At 39.7% G+C, this 15,763-nt stretch overlaps 1 protein-coding gene across 1 annotated transcript in view; it reads left to right on the top strand.

The window, feature by feature from the left end:
• Positions 1-15,763, top strand: part of GREB1L (GREB1 like retinoic acid receptor coactivator) — a 148,754-nt gene that overhangs the window by 80,427 nt on the left and 52,564 nt on the right. Inside the window, exons 3-6 of the mRNA XM_075142009.1 lie at positions 2,611-2,770; positions 2,995-3,192; positions 11,814-11,990; positions 14,731-14,907. Coding sequence (XP_074998110.1) covers positions 2,614-2,770; positions 2,995-3,192; positions 11,814-11,990; positions 14,731-14,907 — 709 coding nt within the window. The 5' untranslated portion in view covers positions 2,611-2,613. The remainder of the gene's footprint in view (positions 1-2,610; positions 2,771-2,994; positions 3,193-11,813; positions 11,991-14,730; positions 14,908-15,763) is intronic.

The raw sequence follows: 15,763 nt of genomic DNA, 5'->3' as shown, positions 1-15,763 counted from the left end.
ACTGTCGGAGGGTCTCACCAGCTCCTCTCCCCTGCAGAGGGAGAGCCTCCTGCTCCTCCCGCCCCTGCTCTCCCCCGTCAGCTCCCTTGAACTCCAAATGACGCCCAGCTGTCCTAATGGCCTCGGGCGGTGTTAGGAAATCAGCTGCCCAGTGCTGGCTCCCTGGCGCTGGTCTCTGGGGCTCCCAGCCCAGCAGGACCCCGGCCACTCTGCCCTCTGGTACCTCCGCCTGCCCCGTCTTGCACAAGCACGTCGCCGACAAGCCTTCCTGCTCCCCTTCCATGCTGCAGAGACCAGTGCTCACACACGTTGTGGTTCCTAAGCTTTCCTTTACTTGGTGCTTCCAACTGCAATCTTGTTTTCTCTTGACAAACTGGAAACGTCCTCCTAACGTTAACCAACCTTCTCAGGTAAATCCACGACAATTGCCATCCATAAGTCTCTCTGTATAGATTCCAGGGAGGCAAATTAAATAGGCTTGGCTCGCCAGCATTTTTGCTGTGTGCATGCTATATTTTATTAATAGTTTCCCGTCAAAATGGAAATAGTTGGCATAGATTGTATACAACATATAGATTGTAGAAAACATGGAGGATGAGCAAACTTCAGATAGATGATGTGCTGTGGGAATTGCAAATATTCTCATTCTTAAAGATTGGTTCATTTTTATTATGGTATTTTAACTAAAGTCTTTTCATTTGAATACATTCCTGAAATCCTACCTTAAGTACATCGTACCTGGCATAGAATTCCACAGCACAGAAATGAAATTTTATGGTATGCAATTTAATGATGTAATAGTTTGTCATGATTTCACTGACATTTATGGAAATATCACTGATTTCAGTAAAACCAGGATTTCAGTCACTTAGCTGTTTTTTATCAATTCTTTGTTCAAAGGCACCTGACAGGGTTTATTGTACTACAACCTTAAAGATGCTTCAGTGTAACTTTTTCCCTCACTTTGTAGTTTTATGTTTGTACACACTCCCTGCCATTCCAAATTTAATGATAACTTACAGAATGAAAAAGAAAATCTACTTGTCTTAAATATTTTATTGCTGAACTACCTGAATGTGTCATGTTAAGAAATTGTGTTTATATTGTCTCTGGTTGGGGTAGGGAAATGCTGTTGCCCCAAAATTTATTAAAAGCGGGTCTAAGTCAGAGATGTGGAGTTCTTAGCCCAAAGTTGTATAAAGTCTCTAACTGAACTGAGCTTCTCTCCCAGGTTGGAGGTGAGTAATTAGATAAACTTCATGCCTATGTATTCCAGTAGTGTAGTAATATTTAGCTCCTAGATATTTGTCTATACCAGCAGATCTCAAATGCTGCTGTAAGTGGCTGTCATCATTATTGGTCTTTTGCAGGTGGCCCTGAGGACCTTGAGCAACCCAGTGATAAAGCAGGAGTAGAATTGTAGGTTTTCTAAATGCCAACTTATCTTCTTGGCCAAGGTCTCTTCCTGGTCATAGGGCTAGGTGACATCTAGTGAAGGGAAGTACAAAGATAAAGTTATAAGGTTTTGTACTTTTCTATCTATTGATTTAACTGGGGAAAAGTTATCTCTGTTGAAATAAAATTCTTCAAAAATGCAGTCTTGTATTCAGAATATTGGAAAATGTTAGATTGCTGTTTCTGTGGAACAAATGTCATATGGTATAACGATCCAGCAAAGTGGAAAATTTCATGTTTCAGTGAGTCTCCCTCAGCTCATTGTAAAACTTCCATGGCCATCCTGCTACTAAATGTTTACATTTGAGAGTCTGTATCCTAATGCGGGGAGCACAAATATAACAGGCTGTGAGCTGTATAATGTCACCCAAGGAGAAGTAATGGTCTGTTTGTGCTTGAATATTTCATAAAGTTCATAAATTCACCATTGTTATAAACATAAATGTTAATTGTCAAAGCAGTATGGTTTGGCTGTTATTTATTTCTCTCTTTTTTTACTTACATCTTCTGTTGTAAGAGTATGATTAGACAATTTGAATTATATGGATCAGACTACATGTAAATCATAGTGTTACATTGAAGATAAGAGGTAAAGACCCTGAAAAGACAGAGAACTTACGTTCCGCATAATTTCAGTTAATATTAGCAAGACCAAAAATTCAAGTTATTGGATGTGTCTGTGTATTATTTCTCTGCAAATGATGGCATACTGACAAGTAAAATTATGTTAACACAGTTAGACAACTAGCGATGAAGCCAAACCTGACGTTTTTAATTTTCTGTGTTATGTACCCTTCTGTAGTCTACTCTGAAAATCCTAAAAAATACGGTAATAATGATTTTAGCTGCCCTTCATTAAATTCTACACCAGGCAGGTTCTTGAGGCTGTTGAGAGGCCATGTATGCAGAAGACACAAAGCAGCGTGTTGGAAATGTGCTAAAAGCTGTTATTGAAGCAAGAGGACACAGTCTACCAGATTGAGAGAGAAATGTGAACATGTAGTACTAGTTAGAGGTGTTATTTTCATAGCATACTTTCTTACTAACTTTATGTCGCTGTCATGGTGAATGTTAATAAGACCTCAGTCTTCATTGTAAATGGTCTGCATATGCATTTTCCCACCCCCTTATCAGATGTTTTCTTTGTGTTTTTAGATCATGGGGAATTCATATGCAGGGCAACTAAAATCTGCCCGTTTTGAAGAAGCTCTTCATAACTCTATAGAAGCTTCTCTGAGATGTAGCAGCGTTGTCCCACGGCCAATCTTCTCACAGCTGTACCTGGATCCTGACCAGCCTCCTTTCTTGCCGGAAGGTAACCATGAAAGTATGGCACATTTCAATTGTTGTTTTTCTGTGTGAGAAAAGGGTGGGATATGTTTCATTAAAACAATAAAAAGCCACACAGCAGTTCATTGCGTGACACAAAATCTGAATCTTGGGCCTCATTAAGGAGAAAGAATGGCATGCTGCTTATTTTACAAGGAGCTAAATGCAAGTACTGATGAAAAGTTTGGTTTATTTTTTATTCTTGCTCAGATGTGAAGCCAAAGGTAGAAGAGTTGGATAAAGAGTTAGTACATCGCTATTCACAAAATGGAAACTTGGACTTTTCTACCAACCAAACTGTTAATGAAATGGAAGATGAAGAGGAGGATGAAGACATGTCAGATTCAAGTAGTCCACCAATCCCGTATTCACAAAAACCTGCCCCGGAAGGGTCTTGCACTACTGATGGTTGGTGTCCATTCTTTTACATGTGTGATCTTTACAACTAGAATGCATAGTCTCTATAGTTAGAAACTTTTGAGCTAGGAAGTCTGGAAATACAGTTTATAGGCAAAGCCTTAAATCTGAGAAAATACGGAATAAGAGGACTTGTTTCAGGACATAAAATGTAATGCATTATTTGAAAGCAGGGTCTAAGACTTGCTGTGGCACTTTATTAGTTTCTGAAAGCCCCTTGTTTTCTTTGGTCATCACTGGTTTACTGTCCTCAAAGAAGTTGCATAAGTCAGCATCAGTACGGCTGGTTCTCAATCTATCCCTAAATTATTCTCAGAAATGTTGGCAAAGCTGGATTTAGTTGCTTCCATGGGCAGAAGGAAGAGTTTGGAGAGAGAAAATGGAGGTGTTCCTTCTGCTGCCAAGGGGATAAGGGGGATGGTAGTGGAAGCTTGTCTGCTTTGTCTTTGCCACCTGCCTGCTGGCCATTACTAGTTTACCCTGAGCTGTCCTTATGGTTAGTCTAAATAAGCAAAGTTGTTGACAGTACTATTTTTGTTTGTTTCTAAATGTGTTAAAGAAAGGGTCAGATCATTATGAATATATCTATTGGAACAAGTAAACTTGATGTAATTGGTTCATCTTATCTCATAATTGTGCTATTCTGAAGATTTAACTTCCTTGAAGAGGGAAGATCTATTCATATTTATTAGATACGCTTCTCTTAAAAACAACTTCCACCCCCCTCAAACCCTTGGAAACAAACAACCCTTCCCACCAGATCCAAAAACCATTCTTGACGTTTTGTTCAATATCTTCCTGAATTGTGGGCTTCCTTGTGCAGAGATCATAAAAAGTTGTAATTTGTAGAATGGTTTTGTTCCTTATTGTAGTGTATGGTTATATGCAGTGATAGAAGTAAGCACTAATGACTGCTAATCCTTCGACATTTTGGGCGGGTAATTGGTGGCAAATGTTGATGGTTTTGCCTTTACCCCTTCTGAATGCAGCTTATATGAGCGTGATTAATCTCCATAACAATATACCTCCAGTTCCCTGTAATACAAAGAATAGAAAGGCTGGCTGCTATGGGAAGCTGGGGAATATTCTTGGCAGAATTCCTTATTCACACAGAATTGTGTTTGCTATCCTTTGGAGGTTTGTAAATTGGTAGGAGCAGAGAAGGAGAAAGTATAAAATGATGTATTCCTAGGAAGGTATTCTCAATTGAAGACAAGTATCAGTAAAGGCTGCAAAATCTGTGGAGAGCACGAGCAGTTCTGATCACTTCTGTTAAAGAAATGTAAAATAAACTGGGCAGGATGCAGAGGAGAACCAACAGGATGGTAAGAGGAAGGAGTTCTGTCTAACGAGGCTCTTTGCCTACCAGGACAAAAGCTGAGATGGCGTATGCTTACACCTTGTAAGTATATCAAGGATAAAACACTAAGGAGGGAGAAGAGCCGGTCATACCAACAGGGCCCTGCAGAAGTGTAATGGATGCATAAAATGGTTGTGAATGCATTCAGGGTAAAGGTTTAGGTTTCTTTAGCTATTGGTGACGCGGTTCTGGACCAGCCTGCCAGTAGTGGGAGTGGGGCTCAAAACCTTATCTGGCTCCAAGGCCACCATTCATTCGATGGTGAAAGAGCTTTTTATATGACATCAGGAGATCTTTCTGAGTCTCACTCGCATGTTGTGGTGATTTCTGGTTGCGCTTGCACGCCCAGACAGAAATGTTACTTAAATGTCTATGTCTTTACTTGAGAGGTGACCTTTCATCCACGTGCGAGCTGTTCCATGTTTGCCAGTGCCTTTGCCGCCTCTGCTCAGGATTGCTTCATAAGGCTGCCCTGCCTGATGTGACACTACAAGGAGGTGCTCGGCTGTCAAGTGCTCACTGCAATGCAGACCTCTATGCTGTGGCTGCACATTGCATGTCACAAGGTTATGCCTAGTTACGCTATAGTTACATAATATATCTAATTATGTATACATGTAGGCATTATGTATACATATAAGGTAATATGTACCTATATACAATAAAAGGTATTATGTTTTTCAGTATGTCCTGGAAAAAGGTTACCTTCCAGGGGCAGTTCTGTGTTTTGATTTTTATCTGGAAGTCTTTTATGATCAGAGCACCCTAGAAGAAAGTTTCCTGTGTTACATCCGCAGAATTTTAGGATTGTTCATTAGTCTTTGTCAGGTTTACCATTCTGAATTTACAAAATCTGTTTTGCTCTTCGATGTTGATCTCAAGGAGCTAACTTAAGAGAGCAGTAGTTTTGTATCTGGAAAAGGAAAGGAAAATACATTTTTTTAAATACTGCTAATGATCTGTTAGGACAGTTTTACAGAAGTGTTTAAAAGACCCAGGTTCCCAAACATTCATGCTGCACCGTATGCAGTATCTCAGCAAGATATTAATCTGATAGCTCGTCTTTCATCTCATGAATATGCCTTTCCAGAGATGTAAGACAGGATCACTGCCTTTGTTTACATCCCTTATCTTAGTTATTTAATTACAAAGATAAATAACATTAGGAAAATGTTAAATAATACTAATAGACTAATTGAAGTCACTGTAAGCATTTGGATGCTTTAAACTAAGCATGTGTTTAATTACTTATCCAAGAGCAAAATATCGGTACTAGAACCTGCAGTTCATAGCTCTGCTTGCTGTAAAACCCATCTCCCACTTTTTAGCACAGATGGGGTGAAACCTTTTTCCCTTTTAAGGTATTTGTGCTGTTTGCTTTTCCTGAATTCAGGATTTATGCCATAACCATCGTATTATTTTCTGTGGTGAATTGTTCTTTTATTCAGATGGCTGAGTTGTCAGTCACATGGGTGCAGAAAGTAGATCTTAATGCCTTTATTCATCAGTTAAAAAAATAAGTGCCTCACAAGTGACAGTTTGTTGGATGTTCCTTCTTAGCTGGCCATAATATTAGATCCCTTAACTTTCCTGTTAGCCCATTGGAAAGAGCAAAGGCATCTGCCATTGATCCTTACTATTAGTCATAAAAGTAAAGACTTTGTAATCAAGAAGAATAATGGTATTTGGGGGATTCACTTATTTTCAGGGGCTGCTCAGCACAAACATTGGTACCTAACTTACCCGTTCCGTGAAAATAAGGTCTTCGTTTTCATACAGGTACCTCAAATATGCGACAAAATAATACGAGAAGCTGTTCTGAACCACTTGTTTGCTGTAGCTTTAAAAGAGGCTATTTCTAATTTGTGGAATAGCATTTTATGCAAGCTGTGGGAAACACAATAGTAGCACCTTTCTTTTGTTAGTAAATCCTCAATTTACCTGATGCTTAAAGAAGGGCCAAGGTAGTTTCAGAAGCAATTAGGTAAGCAGGTACTTAACACCTGATCAGTTACTGTGAAGTTACAATAGCAAGTGACAGTGACCGGTAATTCACATGTAATTCTTGGAAGCTAATTCCTTATGCAAATACCCCATTTATTGCAGTACAACAAGGGGCTAGTACCCCACATTGAAACTACTTATTACTGGTGGAGAAGGGGAAAATATATACAAATTTCATTTTTAAGACGATTCCAGCACTTCTAGGTGTTGACAGTTGCGGGGATACATTTTCATTTTCAGGAAGATGGGACTGGATTAATTTAAATGAAGTGATGTTGGAGAATGCAAATGTGCTTCTCAGAAGCAAAAACTAATGAATCTTCTTTCAAAGAAATGCAGATAATGTCTGTAAAAGCTATTCATTATTCTTTTTTGTGACTGCTCTTGGTATTTACAAATCTCTAATCAGAATATAAATGCCTGTTCTTTATTTAAAACAAAGCTGAGGTCCTGTGGGAAGATTATTTTTTTAATGGAACAGCTCAGCTGTGTGCTTTTACTTTTTATAATTACACATTATATTTCATAAAGAGAAGCTGGTTTGTTTTAGTGGCTCATGGGTTTTCTCCTTTTTATACTTAGATGTTCGTACATAGGTAAATGTGACACTGAAGTGCCATTCTTTTTTCTTAAGATTTATATGTGTTAGTGCTGCTTGACATAGAAATTTAGGTGCAAACTCAATTATAAATCAATAATTAATAATAAATGTAAATTGATTTTGCACGTTCTAAATCTTAAACATGGGCAGCACAGGTTCTGCTTGTACAGAGACATCATGTCTTGTCTTTCCTAATATGGAAATGGTTCTCTCTCTCAGATAATTAAATATCAATGCAAAATCATGCAAAACAGAAGAAAAAGGTTTGGGGTCTCTGTGTTGCTTGCTAGTTAGAAACATACAATTCTATATATATAAATATAGCAGAGAAAGGGGTTAATCCCTCCTTCCTCTCCCCACACACAGTTAATTGCTTCCAAATTAATGTTTCTCACATGGAATTTTCTCATTCAGTTTAAAAAAGCAGCAGGAACTTAAAGCTCGAAGAGTGATTTGCAGCCCCAAAAGCCAAGGGAAAGAAGGATAATGAAGGGCTCTTGAACATACCATCTGCTTGTCTTTGAAGGAAAATTCAAGACTTTCACTGCACAGAAGCAGATTTGCATTCTCTCCATACCTCCTGGTCGAAGTGAGCCCCAGCTGTACCTGGCCAAGCTCCGCGGCCCTCCCTGGCTCTCTTGTTGCAGCTGTTGAATAAACAAGAGAAGAGCCCCCGGAGGCTCTGAGGGTCTGGCTGTGCTGCCCCCTCTTGCCGCACACCCATCGGGATCCCTTTCCCCTCTGCAGAAGGGGAGACAGAGGAAACGTTTTAGCGTCAGCCCTGTTACTTGTCTCGCTCCCTCAGAAAACGAGGTTTCGGCAGCTGCCTGTGAGCTCTGCTGCCCATCTGTCGGGAGGCTGGTAGCTGCTTTCTGCCACTTTTGGCAGAGAGGTAGAGATCCTAAAGAAATTGAATTTCAGCAAGATTTCAGGGGCTGGTTGGATGACATCGGTGTCCCCAAACTAATGTCCCCTGGAGCAGAAAAGTAATTATAGCTCTCCGCTTACACAGCCTAAACATTACAGAGGCATGTGCTGGCCAGCCAGCCTACACATACATACCTCTGATCCAGAGATGTCGCCAACCAAAGCAGAGGAGGATGCCGGAGGAGATTGTGCAAGGAGGAAGAAGGGGAACGTGGAAGGGATCTGAGAGCACTTTGGGTGGAGACGATACAGGGAGTAAATCTTAGGTACTGTTGGCAGATTAGGCAGGATACAGCATTTCTACAGTACAGTCCTACATATCCTAAATGGTGGGAAATATTAAATACATTCAGATCAACAGTCTCTCAGGTAAGAGGCTGCTGTTGCCTATCATAGCAGGCTGAGATACATCAGTTTGTTTCAACAGGTACTGCTAAGATGTGCAAGTAATGCTTATAAACTTGTTAAGGTGATGTGATGTTGTGGTGGGTTTCCTGCACCTTCTCCCCTGGGGACTCATGCAGAATGGTGATGTGCAGCTGCTCAAAGTGTGGCTGAAGTTGTTTTGCTCCTAGCCTGGATGATAGCAGAGTCTTTGCTTCCGTTTCAGATGTTGTGGAGTGCTGGAGCATTGCTTCATCTCACTGGGACATCAAAACCCTGCAGGAGCCAAAGAGGCTTTAAGTTTCTCATATGATCTTCAGCCCTCTCAATGTCGTGTGCTCTTTCTGAAAGCAAGTCTATATTGTAACGTAACTGTTAACAACATTGACAACCAAAATCCTGCTTTCTTCGGTGTCCTAGTATTGCTATTACTAACAATTAATTCAGAAGCCTCTTTTTAGTCACTGTTTGTGCTTCTGGCATTTCCTGAAAATTTTTAGGTAGGCTAAAGAGTAATTGTGTAAAAGCACAGGTTTAAATCTGTCTTGAAATCTTACCGAACTTGCTGTTTCATAATCCTTATCTACAGATTTCCTGTTTGCCTGCATTGTCAGCAGTGGGTAATTTTTCTATTTTAAATCTAGATATAGAATGGTATTTTCTAAGCATGTCAGCTACTCAGATTTCACTGAATGCCTAAATATTTAAGGCCAGTTTTGAAAATTCTGGACATAGTACCCAAATGGCATAAACATTTGAATAGGCAAATTCTGTTTTGAATGTAAGGGAGTTTTGTTCCTATGTTTATCTGCAACTCTTTCTTTCTAAATTACATTGAAAAGTCTAGATAATACTTAGCTTGGTACCTAGCCTTTCATTTGATTAGGATCAATATGTTTCTAAGGAATACACCTTAAAAAGAGTTTAACATACTAAAATCAAATTGCATCTAATTGGAAAAGAATAAATTTTGCTTTAAATATGCAGTTTTAATGCTTTTCCCCTAAAACATAGGTTCCTTCTTATTGGTAAGTTATCACTAAAATCCGCTGATTTGTAAATAAAAACTTTAGGCACTTCGTTTTAATTTGTTGGCTGGAAGAAGGTGTGTGAGGGGTGAATCCAAGCTAGCTTTTAGCTCGAGTGAGCTGCTGCTGGAACTGAGCTGATTGAGAGACTGAAGAAACTATTCAGCCAAGAACTGGTTCTGCAGATTGTGGGTGTAGGCACAAGACTGAACCTGTGTTGGACCCTGTTTTCAGCAAGCTGCTGCTTGCCAGGAAGTTCATGCTAACTGACTCTGTGCATTCCACTTTGCGCATGCTCTTTGCCTGGTACAGTTCTGACATAAAAACAAAAAACAACATTAGCTTTCACTATCTTTGCTGAAGTTTTAAACTATGGGTTTTAGTGCAGTAGGTAAGAGTGCAGACACAGATATTAGTCACGGCTGAAGTGGCTGTTGGTTAAGCTGTGATCACATTGTGTTTCCAGATGCTTAGTCAGTGTCTTTCTCCAGTGGTTTGACTTTTCTTTACAATTTCTGTAACAACTGTGGACTACTTGAATAATATTTTAAATTAAGTATAAGTAATATATATTAATAACTGAAGTCTTGCTAGATAGTACAGTAATTTCAAATTTAGTTTGATGTGTTTGTTTTTAACAATAAAGTTAAAACAGGACACATGATGATTTTTATTTTCTTTCTTTTGAAATATTGATTCATGCAGATGCATGCACGTGTTGTCTATGTTGTGATATTTCTATGGCTGTAGTGAAAGAGAGATGGTCAATGGATAAATGTGTGATGTCTTTGGACATCCTGAAATAGGAGGGGTTTCCACCAGCTGCTGCTGGGAGAGGTGTGAGGCCAGAACATAGCACTGATCTTGCAGCTGGAGGAGTGAGAATTGGAGGGGAACACAACATAATAGTCTGGTTCTTCATAAAACTTGGTAGTGCTTTCATTGACTTCTGCCTGAGGGAAATCAGAAATTCTGGTGTGATCGTATCCTTTCCTGTGGAGGAAGCCACACGACTGTTGCTTTCTCTCACATCTGTCATTTCCTTGCTTGAAAGTAGAAGTTGCTCAAGAATAATAATATGATGGAGCTGTACTAAAAAGCGACGGGTGATTGTGACCCCTGTAAGTCCAGTGCTGAAGCTAATGGAAGAGTCTTTGAATGTTGTTAATTTACTTAGTCAAAAGTCAATTTAAAAATTTACCTAGTCAAAAGAATTTAATTTGGTTTTGGTATGAGCAAAAGATTGGACCAGATCGACCTCCAGAGGCCCTGTAATTGCTCTGTGATTCGAAGTGCCCTAAACTGTCCCATCCAACCTTTTGAAAATCCCCACTGTGGCTGCTTGGTGGGCGGCTGCCGAGCTCACCCTGAATCCTGAGCTCTCAAGAGCCCCGTTGCGGTGCCCGGCCACAGCTCTGGGCTGCCCTGTCTTGCTTTTTCGTGTGTCCCAGCCTGCCACCTGCTCACTGCAGGACATGGAACAGCAGAAGCTCACTCCAGGCCCCGGTTTTGCCCACTTCTGCTGCTGGCTTTGGCCTTACATTGACCAGCAGCACAAGAACAAACGTTATGTTCTTATTTTGTGTGCATGTGTGTATTTCAGTAGGAAAAAAACTAATTGGAGACTTGAAGTCATGCAGTCCATTGAGATTTCAAAAGACTTAATTGGAGACATACAGAAAACATGCTGTACATCTCTAAAACCAGTGAATTAATCTTTTGCTTGCTGGAATTCCTAAAATGTATAGACAAGTTAAAAATTAGATTTCAAAATATTTTTCCTTTAGTAGTCAATACTAAACTTCAGTCATCAATTTTTATCATTTCTTTGTATTATTTAGTGATGTTTATGTACCAATGCCAGCCTGTTACAAGCAACAAAGACAAAATTGGTTCTCCTGAAAAGACTGTAAAGTAAAATTCAGCAAAGAAAAAATATTCTTTGGGATGTTTTAAGAGGTGTTTTCTGTTACAAAATCACAAACTTTCCTTCTTATTTTGAATGTTTTTGAAAAATTGAGTTTCTGAGCCATTTGATGTCTAGTCTTTAGAGACTGACTTCTCTTCTCTGCCTGAATGTGTTCAGGATCTGTTTGAAATAATGTTTATTTATTATCTCTGAAACCCTGAGCTAGTAGATCTGATGAGATGCTATCTCAATTTCCTCTATTCCCCTTGAAAAGGATATATTAAAACCCCAGTTACAGCATCAAGTTGTGAAGCCCCGTTTGCTTTTGGAACTGATAAAAAGAAGAAAATGAAACAAAATCTTTTGAAGATTTATCATTTGTTTTGGTTTGTTTTGTAGGTTTTTGTCAAGCAGGCAAGGATTTACGGTTAGTATCTCTGTGCATGGAGCAAATTGATATCCCAGCAGGCTTCCTGTTAGTAGGAGCCAAATCTCCCAACCTTCCTGAGCACATTCTAGTCTGCGCTGTTGACAAGCGGTTTTTGCCAGATGATCATGGAAAAAATGCACTTTTAGGTAAGAGATTTTTTTTTTCTTCGTGTCATAATAATTCAGAGAAAAAGGTCAGTTCAAAATTATCTAAAGTCATTTCAGCTAATGACCTTCTATTAAAAATATGTTGAGGACAGGCTTGTTTTTATTAAATTAAATCCGTAGCTGAACCTGCCTTAAAAGCCCATTTTAAAACAAGTCCCTGATTCCACAATTAATCACAATTGAAGCTGTGTGGGCAGAAGTCAGTTGTAGCCCTGGCATTCTAAATGTGAACTATCCACATATTCTTCATCTCTGTTGATGCTTACAGCATTTTCATTTAAGAAGAAGTATGCTCATGCAACTGTAGAAGATGAGCTATCTATTTTTCTGTGGATTAAGGGACAAATTCTGCCCTTGGCTCCACCAGGAACATTGTTCTCAATAGGAGCTCTGAGGGCAGTTTGCCTCTCAAAATCTAATACATAGGGAAAAAAAAAAAAACATTTATGTCATAATTGGTTACATTTATGAGCTTTAAAATTTTAATACAAGAATGCTTCTTGGTGATTGAAGACAGGCATATGTGCACCTAGATTTCCTGCCTGGCTCACAACTGGTACACATTTTAACAGGCTAGTAAAAGTGATTTAATGTATTTTGGCTCCTTTAGCCTGTTTTGAATTTACTCTCTCATTTCTTCCTCCAGTCATTGTGCTGCCTAGAATATATTCAGAAAGACCTTTCAACAGGGAAGAACTTACAATAAAGCATAAATACCCTGATTTAACCACACTGTTTAAACTGTGGTCCAGATTAGCAATATTTTGCATCTCTATTGAAAACACCTCCTTTTTGTACTTATGAGCTTTAATGATATTTCTCCCTTAAACCCATTTAATGCGCTACTACACACTGTAAACCTTTGGACCTGAGGCAGAAATCCCACTGGCCTGAGTTAGATGGGAGCTGTGGTATGATGTGCCCTTGCTGGGTGCAGTTGGGGACGTGGGATCGTGGGGTACTCTGGTGTATACTGCCATCCTCAGAGGAGCTGCTCCCCCACTGAAGGGGGGAAGTGTCAAGAGTTGATCAATAAGAACTATCTGATAGACAGATGGTGTTTAGTCTGATTAAATGTAGTACTACTTGTCTTTGTTGGTAAGCCTTCCTTCCTCCCGCCCCCCCAGTTTTGTATCCGTCCATCATCTCTGATATCATCTGATAATGAGCCTAGTGACTCACAACTCTGCTCTGGCATTGCTGATGTTGCATAGCTAAGTGCCTCTAGGCCTGTGTAACTGGTACCTATGGGCAAAGAATTGGCTCGGTAGCTCTGTGAGACCCTGATGACTGTAAATGACAACTATGGAGATGCACCAATAGTTCCTGTGGGTTGCAAGGAAGAAGGGAAGCACTGTTCCCAGGAGAAACAGGATGAAGAAATCTACTTCTTGGCATCCTCAGCAACATGATGGTAAAAGATGATAATGAGGCACAGTAAGGCTAAAGACAATGGCCTAATTAATAAGAGTTTTATGGAAAAATGCATTTTGTCAAAAAGACTGAATATCTTTTTCAGAAAACTACAAATTTGGCTGACAGGTGAGTGTAGGAACCAGTATTCTCGGAGGTGCTTGGCATTGTGGAAAATAATGATACTAGTGAGGATGAGAAATTGGTTCTGTTACAGATCTTGAACTGATGGAATGGAAAAAAACAAAAATAAAGCATTTCTATTAGGTAGTCATCAGCCAAGCACTATTAGAAATCATTATTGATGTTCCAGAAAGAATATAAAATATTTTTTCATTAAGGGTTTAAAGTGATTCAGAGGAGTGGCAAATAAACCAGAGGAGTTTAATTGTTCAACGTTAGATAATAGAGGGCTTATTCAAACAAGGATTTTAAAGTAGGCCCATTTTAGAACATGCCCTGTGCTTTGTCCTAGGAGATGTTAGACCGCTGCCATCTATGTGCAAAGATTGCCATTAACATAGTTGTGAATGGCTCTGGAAATAAGGGTGCATATAATCCTCAGTCTGGACCCTGTCCTCCAGACCTCAACTCAAAATTTCACCTCCTTCTGTGAAACCATGTTGGAAACATTGCAGAAAAGCAGTCTTCTGCCATTATTCCTCAAAATGTTACTTTCATGAAAGGTTGTAGGTTTTTAAAAAACATTCTGAAGCACTCCTAACTTTTGCCATGACAATCTTGACATTAAATGATTGCTTTTAAGACCTTAATAAGCTGTAAGGTCCAGCTTACTTGGAAAGTGCCTTGTATAAGGAGTCTCAGAGAAAATTCAGTAGATATTAAGGTTAATTTTAGCCACATGAAGTTGTAGTGGCTATTATGGGTTAGGCACTGTTTTGAGAGAGGGAAGCATGCAGCTTGGGTCCTATGTTTTTTAAATGTAGAAATGTAGAAGTAAAATAGGCAACCTCATAGAAATTTCCTAGCTTGGCATAATAGCTTCCCCCTCCAAGTAGTTGTTCGTTTCTGCACTGTGTAGAGTGGAAAATTGGTGGTAGGATTTTGGCATAAGTTAATATGACCTAGAAAGATAGAAGAGTTTCAGAAAAGCTAAGACTAAAACCTGCCTGTGTTTGGCTGCTTCCTGACACACGTGTGCTGAGCAGGGCATCTACAGAAGCTGTCTGGCTGGAGGCCTCCATTCACTCTGAACTTAATGTGCAGGTAGGTTAAAATGGCCTTTTCCTAGCTGATAGCACAAGTCATTTAATCTGTGTGTATACCTTCTGCTTCATTCTTCCAGGATTTTCTGGGAATTGTATAGGCTGTGGAGAAAGAGGATTTCGATACTTCACAGAGTTTTCCAATCATATCAACTTGAAATTAACCACTCAGCCAAAGAAGCAGAAGCACTTAAAGTACTACCTAGTAAGAAGCTCCCAAGGTGTACTGTCAAAGGGACCCCTTATTTGCTGGAAAGGTAATTAAGATGCCCATTCACTTAGGAGGTTTTTTTATATTAGTGTGATGTTGAATGAAAAATTGAAAGTTGCTGTTGAAAAATGTGTGCATTCAGAAGTAACTGTGGAAGATTAATTTCTTTACTGCTTGAAGGAAAAATTCCAACTGATTTCAATAAAGTCTAGATTTTGCCAAAGAGGTTCATTTAAGTCCTAATAGTAACCATGCAGTCGTAAATGGTCTTCCTTCATCTCCCTATGCTTTCAGTGCAGCCCTATGGCTGCACATACCCTTCTTGGGATGTGCAGCCACCTTGGTAGAAGAAATAAGGTTGCTCAGTCTGCTGATTTTTTCCTGTGCCTGAAGCAAGATGACTCACAGCCAGGGCTCCGGCATTGGCTTTCCACTAATACTCATCTTAGCAGGTGCAATTCAATCTGTCTAATGTCTGAGGATAGCTAACTCGCCATAAGATTAGGAAAGCTCAGGTCGCTGATCTCAGGGAAAGAGGAGAAATCTTGCATACTCTTGCCATTTACGGTGTGTTTTACACTTGCGCTTACCCTCTATCGGAGCAGCCTGTGCAGTATTGTTATGTGCTAAAGAGATGACATTTGTGACCCCAAGGCAAGGTAGCCATGGGGTCTGTTATTGGAGGATGCAGGTTTTTGGAGCTAAACCCATGCAAAGACTCAAGAAGAGAATAGTTTACCTACTTTCTGTCTACTAAGTTGGTATATATGCAGACTGCTTGTCTTCCTCAGCCATGATCTCACTCAGTAAAGACAGAGTTTGATCTGGTGCCTCTTGCCAAAGAGGATGATGTGAGGAGAGGAGAAGCTCCACAGGAGGACTGACACACATCTGAAGAGTCA

This window comes from Calonectris borealis, chromosome 2, assembly GCF_964195595.1.
Source record: "Calonectris borealis chromosome 2, bCalBor7.hap1.2, whole genome shotgun sequence".
Taxonomy (NCBI): Eukaryota; Metazoa; Chordata; class Aves; order Procellariiformes; family Procellariidae; genus Calonectris; species Calonectris borealis.
The sequence above is the reverse complement of the archived record's forward strand: the minus strand, read 5'-3'. Positions and strand labels throughout refer to the sequence as shown.